Genomic DNA, 16,930 nt, shown 5'->3' on the forward strand with positions numbered 1-16,930 from the left:
TTATATAGGATAGATAAAACTAACTTTAAAATAATAGCATTAACATATGCCCTATACTAACAATTTAATTATTACTATGCAGTTGCTTTTTTCCCCCCAACAAATCCACACTCAAAATAAACAGCAAAAGGCTAAAATTAAAAATACATTAAAAATACATTTTCTTACATGCAATGGATAATGAATAGCATGGTCAAACCCAAACAGCATGCATGAAGGCATTGGCATGGCAGAGGAGGCATTTGTGAAGTTCACATTCCATTCCAATACACAAAGGAACAGAGAAGAAAATAAATGGTAAAAAAAGAAAAAAAAAAGCCATCACATCAAATCAAAATCAATGTTCATTTCAAATGATAACCTGGACTAGCCATAGTCAAGGAGTCCCAAAGACAAAACAGTCAACTTTAACAATCCATCTAAATTCAGCTATACATTCACTGTTGTTTTTAAGACTTATATCACCACATATTCTTTATAAGGTACTTATTAATGACTTGTAATAGAGGAAGAAACTAAATATGTCTATATACATTATGTGATGTGCCTGAAGCACAAAGAAATACACATAGAAATTAGAGTAGAAAATTCCTAGCCCCATACTTTAAATGGAACACTATTTTACCATCTATGTCTTTATCCCCAATAATGTGTTTTTACCAGTATTTGGGCTCCATAATTTTTTCTTCCAAGGTTGCCATTTAGTGGAGTTTATTTCAAGCCATGAAGAAACAAACTTACTGTTCAGTTTGCTCTTCTCTTTATCCAGTCATGCATATGACCTGACTAGAATAAGCGCAACACCACCACATTCACCAGCACAACTTAATAAAACAAAATAGAAGTAAATCACTAGCAATGAAGCATGCAAATAAAGAGAGTGCAATCCATTTTCAGCATGAGAAATAAAGGCAAAGTTCTATTATTTAAATTTTAAATCAAGAAGGAATCAAAGAAAGAAAGAACTGGTGCAGCAACATAAAAAAAAAATATTTATTAAGATATCATTATCCCCTAATTTGGGAGGTCAGTATTCTCACAAATTCTATAGAAGGTCTTTGCAGGAACCTAGTTACTACTCATACCTGCAGTACTAATGAAGATACAGACTGTAAGGCTTCTAAAATAAATGATAGTAAGAAAGCAGCAAAATTGTGGGCCCCACATGGAGACTCAGGAGCATATGGAGTGGATGGGAGCTCAGAGCTTGTCCAGAGCTGCACTTTCCTGGGCAAACAGCACAGCCAGGTAAACCCAGCAACAGCCAAGTCACACCACAGGCTTAGGGGCCAGAGGTGCTCAGAAAATTGAGCTATTTTTATTACCCAGAGGTGGTCTTCTATGTAGGGTATAAACATTGCCACGGTGAAATCCCTGACTTGAATTAGATCAGGATTCTACATCATGTTTTATCAGCGTTGTTATTCAAGCCATCACTATATATTCTCATATGTGTAAGAAATTAACATGGTATACTGTACCTAATTTTGATATTTTCCTAGTTACATAGTTAATCTATTCCTTTAATGATTTTTAAGTTTTCATTAAGTGTCTTCTGCTCAGGGACAGCATTACATAAATTTCATTTTCCCTGTTCAGGTTAATGGCAGTTAATTCCGTGGAGCTGAGTCTGCTAATCGAGAAACCTGGTGTAAATAGCAGATAAGACATATGCCTGACTCCCAGTTTCTTAGAAACAAGATGAACAGCTCATGTAACATTCTAAATGTATAACATTCTGTATGTATAACATTCTATAATGCTATATAGCATACACTATACAATGAAACTTGCCAATAAAGTCATAAGAATGATATCCTCTTGACTTTGGGTTTATGCAAGCAAAACCAGCCTAATTTATCTCTTTTTTTAGCCCAATCTTCAAATTCATTTCAAAATCTGAAGAATAATTTTTACAGCATGGCACGAATTAGCACCTATTAGTAAAGCACCATAATTTAATGGAATGCTCTTCACTACAGCCAATAACATGTTTTCTATTATTTAAACAAGGAAAGATGCAAGTTTCATGCTTTGGAAGCTGTTTGTAAAAGTAAACAGTTCTCTAGTTAGATTTTTCCTAGTAAGCAGGACAGAAGCTTTCTAGTTGTATTTCCAGGTCTATGCATTCTAATGCACTAATCATCTCCATTCAAAGTTACCTGTACATTGGGTCTCCTTTTTCTCAAATTAACTTTTGGTATGCCCACACCAATTTGCTGAAGTAACAAAAAAGCAGTAATTTATATTTTTACACTATTAGTAAACAGCCTAATTATAGAATGGAAGTCTTCCCTCAACACCTATACTCTCCAGTGGATGTTTACTGGAAGCAGAGATTAGCCCTTATTCCGAATTCCCAGAATTTTGAGCTCTCTATCAGAATTACACACAGGTGTTGTCTAGAGAAATGGCCTAGACAACAGTGTTGTCTAGTATGTTATTTAAGCTAACAGAGAGGTCTCTCCCACATACTCTTCCAGAATTAAAATATAGAATGAGAAGGATTCTACTTTTTGTTTACTGCTGTTTCTGGCTTTTAACCCATATCCTCTTACATTTCTTTCAAAACCATAAACCCTTAGACAAAATACTGGACTCTATGAAAGGCATCTGGAGTTCTAGAACTAGCATTAAACAAATTTTTATCACAACTATAATGAAAATAAAGGATGCTAATCTTTAGAACAGATTCAGAAACTGAGTTATTTACTGTTTTCATATTTTATCTAATTTAGACTAATCTTGTTAACACATGCTTAATAGCCCCATTTCAATGCCTGTGTTTACTTGGTGAAATATCCACCTGTTCTCTCTCAGGACAATAGTAAAAATACACACACATATGCACAGACACACAAAGAAAAGTGGCAATAAAACACAGAATTGAGAACTTGTTTGAATATGTAACATAATTAATTACACAAACCTGAAAAATAGTATTTTAAACAGTTTTAAACTACATTAAACTGAAAGTTAAAAAAGCTTTCCCATATTAAACTTTGAAGTAGTCTGCATGTGCTAACAAGAACATGATAGGAAAGTTCTCAATGATTTTAATATGCTTTTGAGCCTGCCTTTTGTTAAATGTTCTCACTTGTGCAAATGGCTTTACAAGTTCTAAGGATTTATTTTTGTGAGATGATACTGTAAGACAATTTCTCTAAACATTAATTGTGTTGAACCAGTTATGATTTGAAGTAACAGATTTTAGGAAGGAAAGCAGAACACATTCAGAAGAGGAGACTCTTGGAAGTTTAATATACCCTCACCTCTTCAAAGGTGAAGACGTAGTTATGTTTTAGCTTACATCTATTGAAAAATGGCTGGCAAAGAAGGTTAAGATATTGTTTGTTAATAAGTTAAGCACTATCAGTAGGTGAAACTAAAATTAATATGACATGTTAAAGAAAGACCATGAATCTATATACATCTGTCTTTGAAGTGTACCTGGGTTTTAAAACGTAGTTCTTGTACCAGTCTGAATAGCATGCACCACCCCAAACAAACTGGGAGTGAAAAACTCTAGTCTGTGTAACTGTTAATAACAACAACAATAATAATGTATATGCTTAATATTACATTTAGATATGATTCTCCAACATAAAACATATAACTTATAAAATATTGGGTTTTAAACATACTCTACATACTCATACACAGACAAACCATGACAGTTAGTATTCTAATAATCCATCTCAGTCTGCCTAGATTTAGTTGACATTACATGAGTTTTTCACTCTCTAACAAAGAGGTTTTTTATTCCAGTATTACAATTTTATACTGCAATACAACAGCACATATGAGATGAACAGAATTCATATCCACCGATTCCTCAGAAATTTGCACCTAAAATGAGAACACTACATTGATACATTTTATATTCCTTCTGTTAACAAGATAGTTTCATTTGCATATAATGAAAAGGTAAATAAATAAACCATTTACCATCATCTGAATTTCTAATACTCTCTAATGAAGAAAAGATTTGGTCAGTAATAATACATATATTTGTCTCACAATAATTTACCAAGCAAAATCATCAAATCATAATTTTAATTTTTTAACAAATGAAAAGCTAATGCATATATCCAGAAATTGAAGTCCTTCCAAATTGCAAAGGCTATGTAAAACTCTTCTTTTCTTTTCTTTTTTTTCCTTTTATTTTTAAAAGAAACTTTTCAAAATGATTCAAAAGGGATATTTCATCAATAGTTAAGAGCCAGTTATTCTTTGTCTTCTTCAGAAGCATTTCCTCTTTTGCTCAGCATTTGGCGAAAGATTTCAAAGACATTCATTAGTTCACCAGGAAATTAGTTTAAATATTCACAATGCTGACTACTCTCAGTTTAAGAATTAAATGAATCACGAAAATACATGGATGATTTTTTAATTTCTTTTTCTGCTTTTGACTGTTAAGGATGGTAAAGTAGTGAAAAAGGGAATCTCCCGTCTATCTTGTTGCTATGATAGGATATCATAGTGAAGAAATAAGAGAGGAGAGTTGCAAAGACAAGAGGTCAAGGGCTTGCTACTATTCTGACATGGTAACATGGCTAGGAGGAATAAAATGATGGATATACATCTAATTTGCAAAAAAATCATGTCATTTCCATGCCTTAATGCAGCAAATAAAGGGTTCTGTTACTTAAGTTTTTCTAAAATGATAAAAAATAACTTGGGAATCAGTTTCCACTAAAGTTTAAAAGCCTTACTAGCTTTATTTGCCCGTGTATTGACTGTCTGCATTAATCTTAGACATATATTACTCAAATCATCTTAATGAGACATTTTAATATGGACAACTAAATTACATAAATATGTCTTCAAGAGTTAAAGTGATTCCTTATTATTTCTAAATATTTCTAAATATTCCTTATTATTTCTGTATATTTCTAAATACATTTATCTCAATTTGGAGTGATTTTTAAAAATTTTTTGGTTAATTACATTTACACTGTTTTATGTAATGCTGCATTTGTGCACTATGAACTCAGGAGACAAAATTTGCTGAAAGTCTGTTTCTAGTGGAATCCATTCATGTTGAAATATCTCATCAAAGCCAGGGAGGCAAATTATTTAAGAGGATACGTGTTATGTAGGAGTCCTCAGAGGATTAGGACTATAGTTAGTGGATATGAAGCCAGACTGAAATTTTGGGGTTAAATTTTCCCGAACTTTGAGGAAAGCTGCATCCTTATCATATTTAGGTAAAGATTAAAAACTTTTGAACTACTAAAAAAATCAAACATTCTGGGAAGGAGTGCTCTGCTAGGTCTATCCCAAATCTGCAGTTCAAGTTGCAGCTCTGGTAAACAGAAAATAAGCAAATAAACAAATACAAAAATACAAGTAAAATACATTTACCCTGATTTCTGTTTTTGCAAATATGAAAGCATCACTAAATAAGCATGTGCACTAGTAAACTCATTTTGCTTTGAAAGCATCTTGTAACACACTGCAAGTTCTTTGTGATGATATTACAGCTGCTACTAGTTGGATTTATATTAATTTGTGTATTAAAACACTTATTTCACATATATAAAGTATAACCAAAATTAAATACAAGACAATGTTGGCCTTCACGCTGACTAAAGTAGATTTGAATGAAGTCATATATACACCACTGATTTTCCTGAAACCTCCACAACTGAAAATTCTTTACTATTGCTCTCTTGCACTTTTGGTGGGCCTTAGTTTCTGTTATTTCTGACAATGTCTCCTTATTATAGAGAAATTAGGCTTTTCATACCTTTGGTTGGAGGTTTGGATGAAGCAGTACATAACCATTAGGATCAATTGCAAAATAGTATCCGTTTGGACAAAGCTGAAAGAAAGAAGTTAAGTTTAGCATTATGAGGTTTTAATAAAGGAAAATTAATTAATGGTTTCCAAGAAATGGTCACATTAAGGAAAATACATTACCTCAAGCATCAAGAAATATGTGAGATATTAACACAGCGGAGATAATTTCTTAGTATTTACTCTTTTAGAATCACAAATTTGGTGAATAATTTATGCTGATGGGATCTCTGGAGGTCACCTGGTACAACCTTTTATTGAAAGCTGGGCTAACTTCAAAGATCCAACTTTAAAGTTGGACTAGGTTTCAAAGGGTCTTTGCATACCTCTAATTGTGATTCTACAATGCCTCTGGGCGAACTGCTCCAGTGTTTGATCTCCCTCACAATGTTGGGTTTTTTCTTAGTTCAAGTTTAAATTTCCATTGCCACATCTATGTTGCTTATCTCTTGTTTTGCTAGAAACCTTTGAGAAATGCTGATGTCCATCTTCTCTATAAGTCACATAAGGTAACTCATAAGGTTCCTTCTAGAGTCTGAACAAACCCATCTCTCGCAGTCCTCATAGGCCATGCACTCCAGGACCTTGACCAAATTTATGTCCCTGTACTGGACTCTGCCCAGGGCCTCACTCTATTTTCTATATTGAGAACATCAAACTTGGACACAGTACTCTTGATCCAGCTGTCCACTGCACAGTTGGCCTTCTTTACTGCAGGGAGAGACTGATAACTTATGTTCAGCTTGTCTCTGCCATCACCCTCAGGTCTTTTCCTGTCTTTTGAGGCAGTCTGTCCAAACCCAAACTGTGGCATGGAATTGTTTCATTCTAGATGCAGTGCTTTGCCCTCAGTCAAATACATGATGTTCCTTTGCTTCCTCAGCTGTTGTTTTCATCAATACTAGTTATTTTCTTAGAAATTTCTCAGATGTCTAAATTTATAAATTAATCATACTGAGAACAGATATGTACATTAAAGAACTTTTGTATAAAGAGTTGTCTTATATAAACACTATTATTATTAGCTGAAATTACTGTATACACTGTGATAAGAACCACTCAATTAAAGAGCAGTGCTTTAAGCTGTAGGAAAATATTTAGTTGGAATATAATCCCAGTGTAAAAGTTTTTCTGTTAAAGGTTTTTACAGATGCATCCTGATGGACAATTCACACAGAAACACATATATGGCTGGAGAGAAAACTGTCAGAAAATCTACAACAATAGAAAAGAATATATGAAAGAAGCCTGCTGGTATTTGACTTGCATCTAGTCATTACTATATGATTTATGAAAGAGCATGCACAGAAACCGTACATAAATCATACATAAAGAGAAACCATCAAAGCAAGCAACTTACCGTAAACCGGGGTGTCAGTTTTTTTATGTCCTCCAAAGAAACATCAACCCCCATTACTCCAAGAATCAGTTGATTCTGGTAAGATTCCAAAATGTTAGAACATATTTTACATATTTACAATGAAGAATAACTGCAGCAGTCACTGAATTTTGATTTTGCCTTCATCTGTTGTTGAATAGATACTACTTGAAGAGTTGACTACTTACTTATGTGCCTGAATATTTTAAATAATATAAAAATGATTAAAAAATACAAAATTATAAAAAAATTACATTTAATACATTCAGAATTTAGTACAGAACACATATACTGTTTATGAAGTTGAATGCTTTCCTGGATGAACAAACAATAAATGTAAGGAAAAAACAGTAGAAGGCAAAAGTGTTGCATTAATATTGCTGATGACATTAGAGAGCTACTATTCAGTTCAGCTGGTGAGATCCCATAACGATTAACTTTTTTTGGCTATGGTATAATGATCTCTGAAAACAAATCCAACAACAAAACAAAAAAACCCCTCAGTAACTGTAACAATCATCAACATTTGAAGTCAGGGACTCAGGCACTACATTTACTTCACTTTATTTTCCTACTACAGAACAGGAGGGCAATCATCTGCATAATATCACTTGAGTCCCTCCTCCAGACAAAAAAAAAAATTGAATAGGTACTGCAAGATGCATCTTACAGTCTGTAACCTAAAATTCAGGCCAAAACATAAGTTGAGCAGATTCAAGTTGTTCTTTTATCTTCTAGATAATTAACATGAATATCACACCAAAAGTACAGTATTGTAACACAAACTGTAGAGTACATCCTACATCTTATTTTGAAAAAGCATTTTGACTTTGTGAAGAGAGCATAAATTGATTCTATATCAGCCAATAATAGGGATGGGCAATTGTATTTATTTAATATTTTAATTATGATTTAAGAAAAAAGTGCTATTTTCTATTAGTACAACCAATTAATTTAAATTCTCTGCATCATTGCCTTCTACCCTGAAATGTCATAGCTTCACAGATTTGTTAAAAATTTATCTGGGCATTCCTTCTTGGCAAGGCCTAAATTACATCATCATCCTTTTCCTATCTGTTGAACACTTAACACATTCTCACTGCCACCAGGTCATAGAAATAGATCAAGGAATGTCATTTTCTGAAACTCAGAACTACAGAAAGGATGATCTGCATTTTCTTGCTCCCAGAAGCTTATCAGGCAACTCAAGATGACATTTTTGTTTCTGATGTACAAGACAAATTGTATAAAATTCTATAAAAATACACATTTTTTCAGGGAGTCTGACATTAAACTTAATTCAAGAAACTGTTTGGGGTTTTTTTTCTTTATTTAACAGCTTACTATTTTCCCATTTTGTTCCTTTGTTAGATTGAAGACAGGTAGAGTTCCTGTAATCACAAGGCCCAGCTCCTAGGAAATAATAACATACAGAGAGGAGAAAAAACTTTCAGTTAAATGGCAATTATTGAACTATATTAGAACAATCCAGGAACTACTGTAGCTAAACACTAGATTAGAATACTGACTTTTAATTAAAAATACTTTATTTGATTTTCTGCAGAGAAACTTAAAATTACTTTGGTTTTGTGTCCATCTATTAGGGAGAATAATAAATTACTTTATAAAAATAGATAATGTAAAAGAACTTAGGATATAATAGTTTATAAACCACTAAATGTTAAGGAAACATATTTACAGCTGCAGAATGCACTATACAAAAAAACTCCCAATAAAAAGTAGAAAGCCAAATAAAACTTAAAAGGTGGTAAATAGGTAGGTAACATACATATACAGGCAAAGGTCAACAGAAAAACATAGCAGGAAAGACTATTTTTCATATAATCACCACTTTTCAATGCCCTGCTATAACGTCCATCATTCATTCTGCAAAATTTACTACTTTCTTCTGATACTGAGGCAAGGAATTTCCACTTATTTAGGAAGATGCAATATTTTTTTTTCCTTTATTAACAGTCACAACTAATGTTTAAAACAGGATCCAGAAAACCATATGTTTAAATACCCAGAAACGTTTTCTTTTTCCATTCTAAATTTTCCATACACAGATTTCTACTTTTTTTATGGTAATGTTTGAGTTTTATTTCAAATTCTTTTTCCTCGCACTCATGTTTATTCCTTCCATGTAGTGTATGGATTGATTATCTCACTTTTCTTCCTTTGTTTCATTAGAAAAAAATACTCTAAAATACTCTATTATCCACTCTGTTGAAATCTATTCTCCTTTTGCTCAGTCTATTACCAGCTTTTTTAATTTCAAACGTGACCTTGTTTTTGTATCAAATGTAAGGTGAGGAGATCAAAGTTACTATTGTCAGAAGCAAGGTGAAGAAAAGGAGAAGTATACTGTTTAGGAGAATAAGAGAAGCAAGAAATGGAGATGAATCACAGGAAAAGAGAGAGGAGGATATTTTTAGAAGGAGTATTGAAGAAATACATAACGAAACAGGAGAGATATGTATGGGAGATAACACTATTTCCTCCCCTTAAAATATACAGTTAGCATTAGAGAGAACAATAATGCTACTTATATAATAAATAACAATATTTATAATTATTGACTATATTATAACAAACTGGCATATATAGAAGTATCTGAAAATTCCAGGATTTTTGAGACCAGAGCAACACTGTAACAGGACCTGAAGGAATAGAGCAAGAAATGATGTGTGAATTGCCACAAATACATCATATTAAAGATATTCTTGAAAGAAAGCCTGAAATGAAAGTACCTCTTTAGGATTTCATAACTTGAAATTAAGAGTTAAAAAAGTCTTATGTTATACTGTTTGTATTATTTTAGCCTTAAACCCAAAACAGCTGCTGGACAGTAAGAGAAAAAAAGATAGCAAAAAGTCCAGTGAGGTACAAGCAGGAGAAGGGTAAGTCTTACAGGAGGGAATTTCTATAGGGAATTTAAGATAAAGAATTGTTATGAGAAGTTATTCCCAGTCCCTGCTAAAATCAAGAATCAGGAAAAGGCTCCAGAGTGGATGATATACACTGTGCTTTTGTGCTTTCACCCGCCATGAGAAAGTCCAAATATTTTCAGCCTTTACCTCTACAGTTTAGCTTATGTTGTCCTACTTTTTATAAATATATATATGTGCATACATTAATAATTATATATACACAAACACACATATGTAACACATGAATGAAGAAAAGCTTGAAGGAAAGACTGAATTAAACCACTGATGATATGAAGTAGCACAACAGAAATCTGCAAGTATCATTCATTTTACTTCATTAAACACATCCTCAGTTACAAATTTAGCTTCGGCTTTACAGCAGGATATGTACAGACCACATGAACTTTCATCATAACATCCTTTATGTTTTCAGTAAGTACCTCAACAATAACCAAGAAAATATGGTTAATGAACTTCTGGCCATTGAAATTCCCAAGAAAGCCTAGTTCCTCTGTGTCACATTTAGTTCTATGATGTGTTGATAAATTTTTTACAGTAATGCTGACTGATGGGAAGATTTTGACGTGACATTAGATGACCATGTGAACTTGGATAAATACATGATTCCAGATGAAAATTTTGCATTATTTTTGTCCTAGTTAGAGTTACTTAGAAGAAAGTTATCTAGAGCAACAGATTAGATTGCTGCTAATAATGTTACATTTCGTAGTTTCCTGAATATATTTGTTTTGCACAAAGTGATAAATTCAGCAGCAAAGAAAACACTTCATATATCTTTGGTTTATTTTCCCCATTACATACACTGTCCAATTAAAGAAATCATTACTTTGAGCAAGCAAGTAATTACAACAGTTATGACAGTTTAAAGCTCCAAGTCCAAAATCTGTACAAATACCCAGTAACACTGACAGGTTTCATTCTGCCAAGAATACTTTCTTGGGGGGGGGGGGGGGGGGGGCGGGGACAGAAAACAGTAAGAATTCCCCACCAGTAATATAAGAGATGACCTCTACTGTAGTACAGGTACATCACTGGAAAACTATTTGCTTCTTTTTTTTGTTTTATGAATTTGAGGACAACAATGACCTACACTTAAATATCTGTGTGTACGATAAATTGCTTTATTTCTGGTAAAGTTTAGGATGTTTAGAAGGATATTAGGTGCAAGTAATGACCAGCACATTAGAAATAGCTGTTCAGGAAACTGCTTTATTGAAGTGTAAAGATGCTGGAAACACAAGAATATTGTGTTTGGAACTATAGGAAACTGAGTCCTCAGGACTGGTAAACGGATTCCTATAGTTACTGACTTGCTAAGATTCTTACTTTACTAGAGATAAATACAAATCATACCAGAGCATCCAGATAGACATTTGTCCATTGGACTTGTTTGGCTTTTTCTCCAGCTAAAACCATTGGTCTTCCCAAAACGTCCAGATATTCCTGTCAAAAAGTGTAATAAATTCATCAGAAGGCAGTTATTAGATCAAAGTCCAGAAACAGAATAGAAAATAAACAAAAATGAAATAACATTAATTAAAAGATCGGAAAAAAAGAAGTTGAAATTCATCACTAATACAGGAGTAGAATGTAATTACTTCTTTACAATTATACTACTGAATGGTTTGGTCTTCAGCTTGTAGTATTTACTGCCAAGGTAATTCCTGTGTTTCAGTCTTAGTTACATGGACTTTACACATCCATAACCACTGCTCTCTTTCCACAAAGTGAGAATTATAACTACTTTTGTTCCAAATTAATTGCTAGTGACATAATAAAATTACAAACAGATCGCAGAACCTTCAAACCAGAAGAGAGAGTGGGTGATGGAGGGTGTTACAGCTGGAGATATGTAAGCTTCTACAAAAACAACTTGACTAACTTTTATTGAAAGAAACAAACAAAAAAAATAGAGTTATAAAACCTTATAGTCCCTGCCTTCTTTCAGTTGGCATGTACAGTTAAAGCTGGTGATCTTATGAGATGTCAGACTTCTGGTCTGGTTTGTGAATGGAGGTCATCAAACTCCTTTCAGTCTCCAACCTTTTCTATTTGTCTGATCATATTAGGGATATTTCTTGCCAGATATTATCTGGAAGAGTTTAACAGAATCAAAGGAGTCTTACTGAAGCCAAAAAAAGGACTGTTATTTTCTGCCAAAATATGTCATGCCTCTTCTTGGAAAGACAAAGAACTGCTAAGACACTTCTCTGTTTTTTTGGATATGTGAATACGTGGACTTTCAGACAACTGAAAAGAATATCTGCTCATCTACACTGTCAGTTTGGATCACATCAGGGTTCTGTGCCCTTAATTACCTACATACATGTCTGCTAGAACATTCCTGCACTCTTTTTGAAAGAAAAAACCCATGTCACTCCCACCCATGTACTTGGTTGGGTCAGTCCAGGAACCTCTCCTATAAGCAGGATTACACCAGATCATCGTTTCTGCTCAGCTGAGTTCATCTCACATGCATCCACGGCCTTCTCCATGTAACACAAACCCTTAGGATCATGCTGTAAGCATAGTAGGAGGCAGACTATGACTAGGCTATGACTAGACTATGTCTAGACATTTTATAAAACAGGTTTATAGAAATTTTTAAAAAAAGAAATTGTTACCATGTATTACGATCAAAAAGGCTGCATGTAAAGCCAGGAGGAAAACTAAGCCCAACACACAGTCCTTGTGCAGAGGTGTGTCTGTTAGATACCAGTCACTTCAAACACTATGTTGTGCGCACATGGTCAGTCTGCTTTAAAGGATGCTAGTTTGACGCATGCATGCAAACTGGCCAGGGAAATGAGAATCACATTTGAAATCGTCTCACTGCAACACTAACAAGACAAAAAAATAGAATGTTTTAATGGAATAACCCCCCATGTGTAAAAGAAAGCCTTATTTTTTTTCTCTATTGTTCCTGAAGTGTATCTTAAAACTTACTTCAAACAGCAGTGAAATGCAACAGATTTAAGAACATGAATAAATCCACTTCTTTAGAATTGCATCTTTATTTGGTGAACACACTTACCTGGGTGTTTATTCTTATGGCTCCAATGGATGGAATTTCATAATAATAGCCTAAAAATTGGAACAGAAATAATACCAACTCACTATAATATATTGCTATTCTCTTAATCTTGAGATATTCCTTTTAGCTTGTAATTTCTAAATTAATTTTTATAGAAATTACCAGATATGAATGGAATACTTTAGTAAATGCTACAATGCATGGCTGTCTGATGGGTCACCATGCCATACGGGCCAAGCCAGTTACTCTTAAGCAATGAGAGTATATAATGTATTTCATTTGTCGGTTGTATTTAAAGCTGAGATAATTTACTGAATTTGTACTCCTAGTTATTCTGATGTGTGAGTATATCTAATGGTCATTTTAATATGCTGTGACAGCAACATAATTATATGCTGAATGCATAGAGGAGTGCAAGTATATCTGCCACAAAACAGACTGCTACAAGACTGAAGTTCCTAGTATAAATATATAAGGAACTTAGTGGAAAAGATGAAAAAATCTAATCGGTATTTCTTCTAAGTAAACACTAGAAATGTCTTTATTTGGCAGTGATTCTAACACTTTTTTGTTTGAATTACAAATATTACCCATATGGACCAATAAAACTGAAACTGAGATCCAGTTCCAGACCAAGTTGTAAGTCAAATATAATGAAGGGAAGGAGAACTGGAGAGGTAAGAGTGTGGAGGTTATTTACTTTGCTATAAGCAATGTATAACTTAATAATAAATTAAGTCTAATTAAGGGAAAATGACATAAAAGTTTGCACCTCTGGATGTGCAAAGAAATAACCACATCAATTTTGGAGAGATTATGATAATTTTGCCTTGATAATAAGATGACATGGGTCGTTATGCTTTAAGCCAGCTGGTCCTCATTTGTTTTAAAACAATGGAGTTCACATGCACAAAGTATTTTGACATGCAAAGTTGTTATTAAAAAAAAAAAAAGTAGATTTATGGTAATTATCTGATAATACAATCTATTCTTCATGAAGTTCTAGGATCTTCTGTGTAATTTGCCAGTACACTGAGGGATTAATGTGATTATGACACATACGCTATTCATCTAGGCTATGGACAACTCTATATCTTTTTTTCAGGGATCTAGATCTTTTTAATTTTTGTTGTTATTTTACTGCCTGAAAGTACTGCCTGATCTCCTCCTTCCCTGGTAGTCTTATATTTCAAGACCCTTAGTAATCTTGCTTCTCACAGATATGTAAAATACTTTTATATTTTCAGTCAAGTCTGGAAATTGTTCTATTTTAAACATTACACAATTATTAATTTATTTTTTAAATGTATCTATATTTATAACTTATCTCTTATCCCAGAATTATACAGTCATAAGTTACTATTCTATGATTATATAATAGAATGGGAGGCATTTGAGAACTCTCTTTCTCATACTCTTTTAAACGTTTTTTTTTTTAAAACGTTTCTGACCATCTTTTTCATGAAGAATTTGTAGTACAAAGCCTTTTTTTTCCTTCTTTCACCTTTTCAAGGGGTTTTTTTCCTACATAAAGAAATTGGGATAAAAATAAAAAATATAAGATCCTCTTAGAAACTAAGACATCCCATCAAGAATAATTTTGATATCTTAATCAAGAAAAGAAAAATAATGCCAGTCATCTGTTCCTTTGTATGTTTTAGAGAAAAACAGAAACAAATCCTTCCAGCCACAAAGCAAAAAAAAAATTGCTTTGTCCAGTCCCCTTAATAAAAACCAGCTTTGCTTAATTTCTTATCTGTCACCAATTCTTTTCATAGATGGCTATTGCAAAAATAATAATAATAATTATTATTATTATTATTATTATTATTATTATGCTGGTGGTGGTGGTGATGAAAAACTGTGGTATTTTTATTACAATACTAAGTTTTAAAGGAACTAATCAGAAATAAATATGCAAGCTTATTCTTTATATATATGTATAAACTCATTATTTATTTGAAAAACTTTTGAGAATTCTATTTTAAAATACAATGAAGCTAAAAATCAGGCTAAAAAATAATCTGTAACTTTTAGGGAATAATGCAGGTACTGTTTATCAAATCTTTAGCAAAGAATAGTCTCAAAAGAAAAACATAGTACCTTTATTTTCACAGGCCATCCACTGTATGGGTCCTTTGTCATAATTATGTTGACCAACAGAAAATGTAAACACACGTACCTGTGAAAGTTAAAAACCAATGCATATAACTATATGTCATTAATTAGCTGTGACTCTCAAGTTAATGATACCTGGATTCTTTATACAACTGAATAGAAAAAGTGTGACTTTTCCAGTTTTTATTACTGTAATAGATATACTGTTATGCTATTGTAAGTATTCCTCAAGAAGAATGTTCTTTCTAACATCTTTCAGCAGAGTTCTACAGAAGAGTTAAGATTCTGATATTTCACTCTGAGCTCTTGATATTCATAAGAGCTATTTGTTTTATTAGTATTAAAACAAATTGTGTTTAACCAATGCAGTTTCAATCTATCTCAGTAACTGAGGGAGTCATGGCTTTGTAAGATTCATCAAATTCAACCCAAGTTTTGGACAGAAAACAGGATTTTCATTTTTTTTTTTTTTTCCCATGTGATTTGACTGATTTGAATGAAAAAAAAAAAAAAACCAAAACAAAACAAATCAAACGACAAAAACAGTATTGCTCTACAGATCAGAAATCCAGCAAGATGTGTACACAACCCACAAATATTATTTTTCAGCTTCTGGCTGAATATTTAGCTCAGAAGCTGAGTCCTTATGTAAAAAGTGAGAAAAATATTTTCCCAACAGTTTTAATAAGCTGTTCACTGTTACCATGTTCCTCTGAAGGAATGTGCAAGGATCATACTGCCATGTCTTTTCAGGGATCTTTCTTTATGGATCATTAACTTTGCCACTTAAAATCACGGACCACAACATGGAATGAGAATATGGATTCCTTTCTATGGATCTTGATTTAAATTTAAAAATTAAACTATAATACAATTCATTTATATGCAGGCTATAACCAAGCCATAGGGTAATATTTTCATGAAATAATAATCTATAAAATTGAAAGAGTTCTTGTAATCTACTGCTAATTGATATGTTTTGAAATGATTATTTATACTAATTTCATTACATTATTTATTACTACCTAAATGTTAATTTGACAAATAGGCAATGAAAATTATGTCATACAATCAGACCTTATGTGTTAACTAAGAGCAGTAGGAATGGCTCCAAATCATCAGTCAGCAGCTAGCAATTGATGAAAATTTATTAGTGTTGACCTCTATATGCAAGAAGGGCAAACAAAGCTTTGTGTTAGATGTCCTTTTTAATTAACAATATATTTTCATTTGCTTTATCATAGAATCATATCCACACAAACTTTTTGTTTCTACAATTACAAGCAGAATTAAAATAACTACTCTGCTGCACAGAATGCTGATTCAGGTGCTTGGTTTTTTTATACACAGATAAAAGTTGCAGTTTTTAAATAAAATTAATAAGACTATCCCATTCAGGATTTCTCAGTGATGAGTCAAGTCAATTATAGATTTAGTTATACAAACAGGGAGGGGAATGACTGTACCTGTGTGATGATAAAATGTTGTTATTTTAGTTCATATGGATAGAGACAGATGGAACATACCTTTTATAGACTTGAAAACATCAGTATTTATCGTGCAGTCATGACTTCACTTGATATATCTGCATCTCATTTGCTTTTTTAATATCATATCGTATTGAAAATACAAGTTACATTTGAC

General features: G+C 32.7%; 1 protein-coding gene across 2 annotated transcripts in view; it reads right to left on the reverse strand.

Annotated features, from left to right (window-relative positions):
* The window catches only part of CACNA2D1 (calcium voltage-gated channel auxiliary subunit alpha2delta 1), a 393,756-nt gene that overhangs the window by 46,064 nt on the left and 330,762 nt on the right, over positions 1 to 16,930 (reverse strand). For both annotated transcript variants that reach the window (XM_061989208.1, XM_061989201.1), the window contains 6 exons: positions 15,272 to 15,350; positions 13,169 to 13,218; positions 11,488 to 11,577; positions 8,525 to 8,593; positions 7,163 to 7,237; positions 5,753 to 5,827 (listed from right to left, as the gene is read on the reverse strand). In XM_061989208.1, the coding sequence (XP_061845192.1) occupies positions 5,753 to 5,827; positions 7,163 to 7,237; positions 8,525 to 8,593; positions 11,488 to 11,577; positions 13,169 to 13,218; positions 15,272 to 15,350 (438 nt within the window). The remainder of the gene's footprint in view (positions 1 to 5,752; positions 5,828 to 7,162; positions 7,238 to 8,524; positions 8,594 to 11,487; positions 11,578 to 13,168; positions 13,219 to 15,271; positions 15,351 to 16,930) is intronic.

The sequence above is a fragment of the Colius striatus genome, chromosome 1 (genome assembly GCF_028858725.1).
Source record: "Colius striatus isolate bColStr4 chromosome 1, bColStr4.1.hap1, whole genome shotgun sequence".
Classification (NCBI taxonomy): Eukaryota; Metazoa; Chordata; class Aves; order Coliiformes; family Coliidae; genus Colius; species Colius striatus.